This window comes from Hyperoodon ampullatus (genome assembly GCF_949752795.1).
Source record: "Hyperoodon ampullatus genome assembly, chromosome: 1".
NCBI lineage: Eukaryota > Metazoa > Chordata > Mammalia > Artiodactyla > Ziphiidae > Hyperoodon > Hyperoodon ampullatus.
Window position 1 is genome coordinate 129,162,518 of NC_136914.1, and position 13,158 is coordinate 129,175,675.

Here is a 13,158-nt window from a genome sequence, read left to right on the forward strand (position 1 = left end):
ACATAGTCTCATAACAAAAGACAAGAAAGGTCTGTGATAATTTTACACCAATATTTTTGTGGTGTGTCAGCATTACAGAGTTGTTGGTCTTTATCTCTCCTAGTTTTGGGTCCAGAAGTTAAAATTACAGATGAGGTCTTACTAGCCACAGAATTGAATGTGACAATCACCATCTGCTTTCTGGATACTAAAATCCTGTTAATGCATTATAAAACGTGCCAGACTTCTCTTACCTTTCTTTTTTTTCCCCCCAGCATTAAATTATGTCACTTGAGAGAAGAAAATTGAAGGAAAATTCAGGATTCCTGCTTAATATGAGTAGAACTCTGCTATGAACTCTGATTGCTTAGGGATAGGACAAAATTCAATAAAACTCAAGGTATGTACATATGATTGAGAGTCAGCTATTTAATAGAACCTCATAATTATTTCAATGATAAATAATCCCAAAGAGTTTAAAGAAAACAATGGAGTGGTCATGGGGACACAGCAACAAAAGTATAACCAATTACTCAATTATATAAAACCTGAACTGCAAATTATCTTAAAGCAAGCACTATTATTTTCAAGCATAACACATAAAACCAGAAATGAATTATTTACAGGATAATGGCTGCCCCCTAATTTCTAAACATTACACAAATCCTCATAAAAACAGGTTGGGGCTTCCCTGGTGGTGCAGTGGTTAAGGATCCACCTGCCAATGCAGGGGACACGGGTTTAAGCCCTGGTCCGGGAAGATCCCACATGCCGTGGAGCGACTAAGCCCGTGTGCCACAACTACTGAGCCCGCGCGCCTAGAGCCCATGTTCTGCAACAAGAAGCCACTGCAATGAGAAGCCCGCGCACCGCAACGAAGAGTAGTCCCCGCTCTCCTCAACTAGAGAAAGCCCACGTGCAGCAAGAAAGATCCAACTTAGCCTAAATAAATAAATAAGTTAATTAAAAAAAAAAAAACCATACAGGCCAAGAAAGGAAGCAAATAAAACCACCCAGAGCATTACAAAGAGATAAGACAACTAAAAACTCCAATTTACATGTAATTGCATAAACACTGAAGACCAGAAGTCCCATGTTCCAATGGGAACTGTCCAAAAGAATACAGCAGGGTCCTCGTGGTGAGTGAATGGGTAACATTCAGGATTCACCCAAGTTCACGCAAGCCAGAGGTCAAAAGGAAGTACTGAGAGACATGATGGATGAGAGCAATGGCTACTGGGGAGTCAAAATGTAGAGGCTCAGAAAGTCTGTAAGACCAAAGGTGGCAGTTTTAGTAAGGCATAGCTTTGGAGGAGAAGGAGACACCTTAGAAGGAGAAAGTATCACTTGAAGGTTTGATGGAGAGGGTAGCACTGAAGATCAAGGCCTTATTAAACCAATACAGAACAATGTGGGAGGGGGACTTATTTTTAAAACTGTATTTGACTGTAGCAGCAAAGAGAGTACTCTTGAACTAAGAGACTGAAGAAACCATCCAGCCTCACCCCAAAATAAAATTGTTTATATTGCTGGTGCAGTAAAACCCATCACAAATAACCTGAACAGAAAAAAGAACCCAGCGTTCATACCAAGTTACTTACATAGAATTTTTAAAGTGAAAAATTGAGGCAGATGAAAACACACCAAAACCAAAGCGATAACACAGAGGAAAGATTTAACACTCCATCACAAATTAGAAATAAGTAACAAATGAAGATATAAAAGAACACCTCAAATCAAATATTCAAAATTTTAAAGAGCAAACAAGTTTTAAAATAGGAACAAACTGAACTTAAGAAACAGAAAAAAACAAAATCCATCACAGAAATGAAGACTAAATTACAAGATGTATGATCTAAAAAGACAGAAAATAAGACTTCTCAAGCAAATGAGTAACAGAGAAAAGAATCAAAGGAAACGTAATATAAAAGAGATGCAAAGATCCAATAAGCAAAGATCACTGAAGAATGAAACAACTGACCAGAACTAATATTCAAAACTATAATTCTTGACTCAAAAGAAAACATCAATCTACAATCTGAAACCACAAGGGAAAATTTATCCAGAATAGTCAACACAGAGACATACCTCAGTAAAACAATTCAATTTTTACAGATAAGAAAAATTCAAGTCTTCGAAAAGAAAGACCAAGTCATCAACAAAGAAAATCAGGTTGGCATCAGCAACATATAAGCAAAACAGGGGGGCAATTATTTTCAAGAAATGTAAGAAGATGTGAATCAAGGATTTTAAACCCAGCCAAGCTGCCCTTCAAACATCAAGACACTAGGAAAACACTTTTAACATCTAAGACCTTAAGAGATTTCCACAAGCACTGTTGAGGAATCTATACTAGACAATAAGCTTCATCCAACCAAGAGATGACTGGGAAAACTTCAGAAAAAGGTCTGCTGTTTAATATTAACTATATTTAATTGTAGAATTAAATCTAAAACAAAGGTATTGATGAGGGTAGAATAGTACATAAAATGGCATGCTCTCACAAAGTAAAAATAACTTTAAAAAGTCAGAGGAAAAGAGACTAGAAAAAAACCTAAGTAGAATAAGCTCATTCACTGCCTCACACATAAGAAAATGGATTTACCACCTGCCAATGCAGGGGACACGGGTTTGATCCCTGATCCAGGAAGATCCCACATGCTACAGACCAACTAAGCCTGTGAGTCACAACTACTGAGCCTGCGCTCTAGAGCCCGTAACCCATAACTACTGAAGCCTGCGTGCCTTGAGCCCGTGCTCTGCAACAAGAGAAGCCACCGCCGTGAGAAGCCTGCGCACAGCAACGAAGACCCAACAAAGCCAAAAAAAAAAGCTTCATGACATTGAATTTGGCAGTGATTTCTTAGATGTGACTCCAAAGGCACAGAAAACAAAAGAAAAAAAAGAAAAAGTAGACTTCATGAAAATTTAAAAATTTTGTGCATCAAAAGATGACACACAGGGACTTCCCTGGTGGTCCAGTGGTTAAGACTCCACGCTCCCAATGCACAGAGCATGGGTTCGATCCCTGGCTGGGGAACCAGGATACTGCATGCAGTGCGGTGCAGTAAATAAATAAATAAACAAACGAACAAACAGGCCTGGCGGGGTGGGGGGGAGACTACACACAGGTGGAAGAAAATAGCTGCAAGTCATATATCTGATAAGGCATCGATAGCCCGTAAATAGAGAGAAATCTTACAACTCAACAACAAACAACCCAATTAAAAAATGGGCTAGGACTTAATTAGACATTTCTCCAAAAACAGCATACAGATGGCCAATAAGCACATGAAAAGACACTCAACATCACTAATCATTAGGAAAACGAAAATCAAAATTGCGATGAGATACTACTTCATGGTCACTAGTATGGCTATTATGAAACAAAAACAAAAACAGAAAACAGTAGTGTTGGCAAGAATGTAGAGAAACTGGAACCCTTGTGCATTTTTGGGAACCACTATGGAAAACGGTATGGTATGCCTCAAGAATTACCATATGACCCAGCAATCTGCTTCTTGGTATATACCCAAAGGCACTGAAAGCAGGGTCTTGAAGAGAGATTCGTACACCCACGTTCATAGCAGCATTATTCCCAATGGCTAAAATGTGGAGGTAACCCAAGTGTCCATTGACAGATGAATAGATAAACAAAAAGTGGTATATAAATACAACAGAACTTTATTCAGCCTTAAAAAAGAAGGAAATTCTGACACCTGCTACAACATGGATGAACCTTGAGGATACTGTGCTGAGTGAAATAAGCCCATCACATAAAGACACATGCTGTATGATCCCACTCCCATGCAGTTCCTAGAGGAGCCAAACCCACAGAGACAGAAAGCAGATGGTGGGTGCCAGGGGCTGGGGGAGGGGTGGTGATGGGGGAGTTGTTTAATGGGTGCAGAGTTTCAGTTTGGGAAGATGAAAAAGTTCTGGAGATGGATGGGGTTGATGGTTGCACAATGATGTGAATGTGCTTATTAATGCCACTGAACTGTACACTTAAAAAATGACTAAGATGGTAAATTTTTTTTTTTTTTTTTTTTTTTTTTTTTTTTTTTTTTTTGTGGTACGCGGGCCTCTCACTGTTGTGGCCTCTCCCGTTGCGGAGCACAGGCTCCGGACGCACAGGCTCAGCAGCCACGGCTCACGGGCCCAGCCGCTCCGCGGCATATGGGATCCTCCCAGACCGGGGCACGAACCCGTATCCCCTGCATCGGCAGGCGGACTCTCAACCACTGCGCCACCAGGGAGGCCCGGTAAATTTTATATTATGCATATTTCACCATAATTTTTTTAAATGGGGGGAGAAAAAGAAAATGGATTTATTTTATAGGTGACAAATAAAATAGCATAAAATTCACAATCACAGCATAAAATTCCCTCCCCTCCACACCCTAAGTAAGAAAAAAAGAGGACTAAAGGAATTTTTTTTGGCCGCGCCCCGTGGCTTGAAGCATCTTAGTTCCCTGACCAGGGATCAAACCCAGGCCCACGGCAGTAAAAGCACTGAATCCTAACCACTGGACCTCTGGGGAATTCCCAGGAATTTTTAAAGGTATAAACATAAAAGTTTATAAAACATAAAACTGATTAAAACAAAAATATAAACCTTCTTAAATACCAAAAACTATACAAAAGCAAAATAATAATATTAAACAGAATACAAAGCATAACATAAAGCCAAGATGAGATCAATTCAATGAAAAAGCTAACATCCTTAACAGACTACACCTATAATAGATGTTTACTAATATATATGCTTTACCATTTACCAAGGACTTTTATACATATCTCACTACCTGACCAGTGAGGTAGATCAGAAAAGTACTGTTTCTCTCTTTATTCAAATTTACAAACTAAGGTTTAAAAAACATGAAAGATAAAGTAAAGCAAAGTCAGGATTAAAAACCATCATCTATTTTTCTTTCCACACCAGGCTTCCCCCATTGAGCATCAAACTTGTTTCAAAATACAAATTGAAGAAACGTATATTTTATTTCCTGCTTTAAAAGTGTAACTTAGCCATCCCACAAAAATCTTTAGAACGAATTAGGCTGAAACTTTTGATACTCTGGGTACAAAGCTTCTTCTAACAAAGAAAATGTTGGAAGAAGTTTAAGTCTCCTTAATGGCAGCGGCAACTAAGTTGCCAAAGAATGTGACACTATCTCAGATACTAGATGCAAGAATAGACACACTTCAGGGGACTTCCCTGGTGGCGCAGTGGATAAGACTCCGCACTCCCAATGCAGGGGGCCCAGGCTGGATCCCTGGTCAGGGAACTAGATCCCACATGCATGCCACAACTAAGGAGTCCACATGCCACAACTAAGGAGCCCTGGAGCTGCAACTAAGGAGCCCACCTGCTGTAACTAAGACCTGGTGCAACCAAAATTTAAGAAAATAATAATAACAGACACACTTCAGAGCGAGGGAAGGGCTACCCAGACCCAGGCTGTGTGACCTCTAAGTAAGTTCAGGTATGGCCAGTTCCCTACAATGCTAGTTTTGAAAACACATATTTGCTCCCACACGATTGATAATTTGACTTTTTTTTTTTTTTTTTTGCGGTACGCGGGCCTCTCACTGTTGTGGCCTCTCCCGTTGCGGAGCACAGGCTCCGGACGCGCAGGTTCAGCGTCCATGGGTCACGGGCCTAGCCGCTCCGCGGCATGTGCGATCTTCCCGGACCGGGGTACGAACCCGCGTCCCCTGCATCGGCAGGCGGACTCTCAACCACTGCGCCACCAGGGAAGCCCGATAATTTGACATTTTGAGCATACTAAATTTCAAATTTCAAGTTTGCTTCCGTGGGATTTGTCCACCAGGAATACTAGATGAACACAGAAAACTGCACCCAGCTGAAACGAGCTGCATAGGCACGCACAACACAGACACACGCCTCAAACATCTAAACTCCCTCAGTTCACCTTGTGGGTTATGACGTGTTACAACTTTCTCTCAGATTTAAGATAACTTTCCTTCCATCACTTCATAGTAACTCACCAGCTGCAATCCTTCTGACACCTACCTCTACAAGCAAAACTTCAGGTCTTTTCAAAGGTAAAAGGCAGTATTTACATTATAGTATTTCCATATTGGTTAGCCATTTTACATATGTAAAACTGTGCTATCATTTCTATTAGGTTCTTACCTTGGTTCCTAATTTGGCATCAATGAAGTTTTTAAGTGTTGTGCCGACTCCATTTTTCCCACAAGCCCTGTGGGTTTTATTACCTGATTTTGCATAGTGCACTGACTTTTAGGAACCCGTATGTTCTGATATAGCACAACTGACTGTATACAAAGCAATTAGAAATATACTTTAGACAATGTAATCATAAGTATTGCCTATACTTATTACAATTTCCTCAAAGGAGTAATGCAAGGTTTATATCAGCTAATGTGGAAAAAAAGCCTGGCATAGAATATGGCTCAAAATAGATGATCAATAAATGCCAATTTACTTCATTTCCCTCTTCTTAAAGTTTCTGACTCAGTTCCCAAGCACCGATAACCAAAGGTGATCTTGTAATCTTCAATGAGATCTCTCGGAAAAAAAGGGTACCAAATTAAATGAAAGCCATTAACATAAGGGGAAATTTTTCTTTTTTTAAATTAGAACCACCACCATGTGTGGAAGTACACAACCAGCCTGGAGGGGTTTTTTTTCCCCCTAGGTCTTTATTCTTTTTTTTTTAAACACATGGGAATACTTTTTTTTTTTGGCTGCGCTCAGGCTTTCTCTAGTTGTGGTGAGCAGGGGCCACTCTTCTTTGTGGTGCGCGGGCTTCTCATTGTGGTGGCTTCTCTTGTTGCAGAGCACGGGCTCTAGGAGCGTGGGCTTCAGTAGTTGTGGCACGTGGGCTCAGTAGTTGTGACTCGCGGGCTCTAGAGCGCAGGCTCAGTAGTGTGGCTCACAGGCATGTGCTCCGCGGCATGTGGGATCTTCCCAGACCAGGGATCGAAACCGTGTCCCCTGCATGGGCAGGCGGACTCTTAACCGCTGCGCCACCAGGGAAGTCCCTTAGGACTATATTCTTAAAAGCAAACTTTCATCTCTCCTTTTATACACAATCAGATAAAACAACTCTTACAGATTACACAGAGGAATGCTCATATAATCTACTCTATAATAAAAACAAACAATCTTTAAGATTAAAATTATCACTGAGGGCTTCCCTGGTGGCGCAGTGGTTGAGAGTCCGCCTGCCGATGCAGGGGACACGGGTTCGTGCCCCGGTCCGGGAAGATCCCACATGCCACGGAGCGGCTAGGCCAGCCTGCGCATCCGGAGCCTGTGCTCCGCAACGGGAGAGGCCACAACAGTGAGAGGCCCGCATACCGCAAAAAAAAAAAAATCACTGGTTTCAGATAAGATTATAATTTCTCCAGTAGGTTTTAGTAGAAATTTCAAATGATCTCAACTGAAAATGTGTTCCTATTATACTTACCAAAGAAAATCTCAGTGGAATAGAGAATATCAGGTAACAAAAACATTAAACTCTCCATCATTTATTTCTATATTGCAATTTATATTTCACTTTTAAATAGACAAAAAGATTGCTTTTATTAAATTAAAATGTTATGGAATTATTTTAGTTCCAAATTAAGTAGTGAAAATACAATTCATATCTTACCTAAAGGGGAAAAACCACATGCAACAAGTTAAACTAGTTTTTTTTAAAGTTACAACTTCAATACAAGTTTGTACAGTGTGCATCATAAAACAGCTTAAATGTAAATGTACAGCTGACATTCCAGGGAAATTCCCATAAGTCAGGAATATAGTCACAGGACTTCCCTGGTGATGCAGTGGTTAAGAATCCACCTGCCCATGCAGGGGACACGGTTTCGATCCCTGGTCTGGGAAGATCCCACATGCCATGGAGCAACTAAGCCTGTGGGCCACAACTACCGAGCCTGCGCTCTAGAGGCTGCAAGCCACAACTACTGAGCCTGCGTGCCACTACTACTGAAGCCTGCGCACCTAGAGCCCGTGCTCTGCAACAAGAGAAGCCCACGCACCACAATGAAGAGTAGCTCCTGCTCGTCGCAACTAGAGAAAGCCCCCGCGCAGCAATGAAGACCCAACGCAGCCAAAAATAAATAAATAAAATAAATTAATTAAGGAAAAAAAATACAGTCACAGCAAAAATTGCCTCCCCTCCACATCCTAATATATATACTAACAACCATCACTCTTTTAAATCTCTTCACTTGTTCTTCTTTACCATCAGCACTGGCAACTGACATTATTTCTAAAACCATTTTTCACTAAGAATCTTAAGTGTTTCTCTCTTCAATAGGGCTACTGCCTACAAATAGAGAGCAAAGTTGTATTTAGATGTGGATGCTGAGGGTTGGCTACGGTCACTGATTAGTTAAGTGGCTTGCTCTGCCACACCAGCTTCCCAGCATACCTTTCCCAAATTCCAAGAATTCAATTTGATTTTTAAATTTTCTAAAAAACACTCACAAAGCAACTCTAAATTACAAATGTTCTCCCTTCTAACATGATATATTCCTGTCTCGTAATATCATATACGCTGGTCCTCACCCCTGACTTTGTGTCAGAATCAGTTTTAGAGCTGTATGAAACTACAGATGACTGAGCTTTACTACCTGATACAACAGGCTCCTCATGACAAACAGCCTCATTTAATCCAGATACCATATCTCCTCCAATGCTAACACAACCAAAAAAGAAACAGTAAATATTTCCTTTTATGCTTTTGTCATGGGAAAAAGGCCATGTAAACAAACCTAATACCATGATTCATTAATAAATGAAACTTCCAAGGTCTCACCGGGTAATACAGGTTCTGCCTGATACCCTACAATTACCTCATAACAATGTATTCTACAATGCCAAGGCCCAGCTTAACTAACTCCCTTCTCCAAAAGTCTTTATGCAAGCACAAAATCCAAAGATTACAATTTCTCTCTCCTGCCCTATACTCACTGTCTTAACACTGATTTTATGCAAAAATATTTCTTGAATACGTATTATGGTACGTTATTCTAACTAATGGGGGTATAGCAATTAACAGAACAAAATCCCTATCCTCATAAAACCTACGTTTTAATTATGGTAGACATGTGCTAAATTACTTGTATACATATGTCAGATGATGATAAGTGATGAGAAAAATAAAGCAAGGAAGAAAATAAGAAGGTTGCGCTGAAGAGGACTTCTGATCAAGGAAGACCTCAATATAACATTTAGAGGACATCTGAGCAGAATTCTGAAAGAAATAAGAGAAGAAATGAACCATGCAGTTATCTGGGGGAGAAAATTCTGAACAAACAGTCCTTTGCATATGATCCCTTCTATAACCTAGCTTTTTATGTCCAAAAGCACTTTTTTGAACAAAGAAAATATATTTGAATCAATGCTCTCTAAGAAATGCATTATCAGAAGCAGAAATACTAAAGGAAATTAGAATGCACACTAAACAAAGAGATCCCTTCTGTTAAAGCTGGTTGGCCAGTAGCTCTCCTGTCCACCAATCATACAGGGCACCATGTCTGCCTCTGTGGAAACTGCTTTAACCAGTCTTCAAAGTAATACTTGGGATGGCAACTCTATACCATCAAATAACTTAGTCTGTGTAATCCCCAATAATGGCCAAGACTGCAAGGCTTTGAAATACTCGCATAATCAAACGTTAAATTCAGTTCCCTATTAGCTTTTGTCTGCTTCTCTGCACATATCATGTTGTCTATTACAAGTGAAAACTAAACTGTAGTCGTTCTTTTTTTTTTTACCAGAATACTCTATTCTAGAAATAATCAGCACAAACAAGTCTTTTAATCTACTTTTAACCCAAAAGAATCATGTCTTAAACATTTCAGGTTTCTAACACAATAAAGCATTTAAAAATATATATCCTTTGTCAATTTATATAAAAACATATACTTCTGTGTTCATTCATACTATATCCACTCCAGAAAGGATTTAGGATAGAAATCTAAAAGAAAACAAACAGTGAATTTGCCACATTATCAGATTTTTCTTCTCATAAGATTCTTTACAGACCTTTTTAAAAAGTATTTTGTGAGTTTCATAAGAATGTAGTGTATTTACATTATAGCAAAATTGCATTTCATTTTCTAATTCACTTCTTTTTTTATTAAGATTTTTTTGATGTGGACCTTTTTTTTTTAAGTCTTTATTGAATGTGCTACAACACTGCCTCTGCTTTATGCCTTTGCTTCCTGGCCGTGAGGCCTGTGGGATCCTAGCACCCCTGACCAGGGATCAAACCCACACCCCCTGCACTGGAAGTCTCAACCACTGGACTTCTAGGAAAGTCCCTCTAATTCACTTTTAAACAAATTTATTCTAGTTCAAACATTTGATTACCTACTGTATACAGAAGAAAGGGGATTTCAGAGCAGGTAAAACTTTGTTTCCATTTTTTATTTTTTCTTTGTTATATTCTAAACACATGCAGTACAGGTAAAAGTACATTAAGACCAATTTCAAGGTCGCTGTCCTCACTCGGTTGCAAAACTATTACTGTCACATAGAAACTAAAGTCAGCTGACCTTCCTATGCACATGTGGAAATCTACTTGTTAACAATTCCTAATTTTAATTTCATCTGCAACTAAGTCCAACCTAAGTATCATTAACTGTAGAAACAGCACTTTTTCCAAAAGCAATAAATAACATGAAATAATTTACCTACAATATTTGTAGGTACCTACAATATGTGTAGCCACCTAACAATTACTACAACTCCTTTTACCTAACAAAGAACTAGGCAGGTGTGGTGTAAGTGCCATAAAAAAAAAAAAGTTTCAGGACTTCCCTGCTGGTGCAGTGGTTAAGAACCCGTCTGCCAATGCAGGGGACACAGGTTCAAGCCCTGGTCCGGGAAGATCCCACATGCCGCGGAGCAACTAAGCCCATGCGCCACAACTACTGAGTCTGCGCTATAGAGCCCGCGAGCCACAACTACTGAGCCCTCGTGCCACAACTACTGAACCCCGCACGCCCAAAGCCTGTGCTCCGCAACAAGAGAAGCCACCGCAATGGGAAGCCCACGCGCCGCAACTAGAGAAAGCCTGCGCGCAGCAATGAAGACCGAACGCAACCGAAAAAAAGTTGCATTCCTGACCCTTACACTAGCTGTTAGCCTTAATCTCAAGGTGTTCCTTAATCTTGAGACAGCTTGAGACTAAATTAAATTAATTAAAATTAAGAATTCAATTCCTCAATCACACTAGCCATATTTCAAGTGTACACGAGCCACATGTGGCTAATGGCTATCATAATGCAGAGAACAACTACTCCTTTAAAAGTTGTAAAAGTAAATAAATTGCTGTGGTAAAAAGGTGCTATAGTCCTACCTACACTCCAGTTAGTCTTGAAACCAAAAAAAATGGCAATAAGGACTTCAAGGTAACTAAGAGTTAACACCGTATTGGATGCGACTTTCCTATGTATGTTTCCACAAGAACTGACTAAATCTGTAGGCATATGGATATTTTTGTAAAATCAAAGTTAGTTCAACATGGGTTACTTTCCTCTCTCTAGAAAACACGGATCCTCAGAGCTGTTATACTTTTCAAACAAATAAAATACATTTAAATTACAAGAGGAAAGAACTAACACTTGCGTACACACACTCCAAATTTGAAGTCTTAAGTCTGGCAAATGCAGTTAATCCTTTCATAAAGTGCACGAAAGCGGCAACCCACACACTAGATGCCAAACAAAAAACGTGCTACAAACTACAAAGTATTAATTATAGCACCAAAGCTACAAGGCAGATGTTACAGGGTAAACAGTCCCTCCAAACATCATCGCATTTACGGTTATTTTAAAAAAAATGCAAACGGCAAACGTGAAATGCAGGGAATTATCGAGCCTGAGCTAGCGTCAAAAAGATCCATTTCACAAGTCCTTATATTCTCTTTTCTCTGCTGCTCGTTTCTTGCGTCAGTGTTAATACACTTCGGTCTACAAGAAAATCTGTGTCCAGAACTTCTCCGCTGAAAGCTCTTAACTTTCCACTTCCTACTGGACCGCCCCCTCGCAATGGGCCCCACCTCCCAAGGAGGGTGATGTTTCCCGCTCGGAAGCTAAGAAATAAATGTCTCTCCCCTACTCCTGAAAGGAGGTAAAGAGGCCGAGAAGCTGCAGATGCCAGCATTCCTACTGACTCCATCGAAGCTGCCGTTTAGAAGCCTTCCTCTCCTCTTCTGAACTCCTTTCTTCCTTCCCTCTTCCCAGGTCATTCAGTGACCCCGAGCCGGGCGGGGACAGGTGACTCCCAAGAGGAGAGGAAGAGGGAGGGACGGACGATGGAGGAAGAGCCGCGCTTGGGCAATGAATGAGCTGTGCCGCATCCGCACCACCTGTTCCTTCCAAGGGTGTCACCCCGGCCTGCCGGCAGGCTTCCCAAACCACCCGGGCCACCGCTCCTGCCCGTGTCGCCCGCTTCCCCGCTGAAGGCCAGGCCTCTTCCCCCTTCGCTCAGGGCGAATGAAAACCGGCCGCTTCGAAGCCAGGAGAACGGGGCCTACTCCGGAACCACGGCCTCCGGAGCGTGGGGACGGGAGGAGGAAGCCCGTGGCCCCTGGCGCGCGGGCCCAAGTGGGAACCCCGAGAGGGGACAAGGCAGTGCATTCGGCCTGACTAGGAGCACGAAGGCGGGGTCCCGGGCGGCGGTGGCCGGGTGCCCCTGGACCGAGGTTAGGGGTGACAGGCCCGTGTACCGGCTAAATCCTCCTCACTGCTGGTCCGGAGCCTCCCACTTACCAAGATCCGCTTGAAGAGCGCGTTCTCCTTGGGCGGGAGGCTCACGGCCGGCATCGTTCCGGCTCCTCCCGCTGCTCCCGCCACCGCCGGGCTCGGTCAGTCTGTTTGTCCGACCGCCGCCGCCGCCGCCGCCGCCGTCGTTCCCTGGCTGCTTCAGCCTTGATTGCCCCGATCCACCGCCGCCACCGGGCCTCGGGTGTCACCGCGTCGCCCAACCCAGACACCCCCTTCCCCTCGTAGTCTTTTTTCCCTTCTCACTTAACACTGCCGCCGCCTCCCCCCGCCCCCAACGGGTCTCCGTCGGCGGTTCACGTGGTAACTGAACAGACCGACAGAGGCAGCCAAAATGGCGGACGTGGAGAGCTTTCCCACCCGGGTCACACCTCCTAACACGCA

The 13,158-nt window shown here is 42.0% G+C and overlaps 1 protein-coding gene across 2 annotated transcripts in view; it reads right to left on the bottom strand.

Annotated features, from left to right (window-relative positions):
• The window catches only part of NAA15 (N-alpha-acetyltransferase 15, NatA auxiliary subunit), a gene marked incomplete at its 5' end in the record, with an annotated part of 78,197 nt that extends 65,381 nt beyond the window's left edge, over positions 1-12,816 (bottom strand). For both annotated transcript variants that reach the window (XM_079702779.1, XM_079702778.1), the window contains one exon: positions 12,763-12,816. In XM_079702779.1, coding sequence (XP_079558905.1) covers positions 12,763-12,816 — 54 coding nt within the window. The remainder of the gene's footprint in view (positions 1-12,762) is intronic.
• Positions 12,817-13,158: the final 342 nt, after the last annotated feature.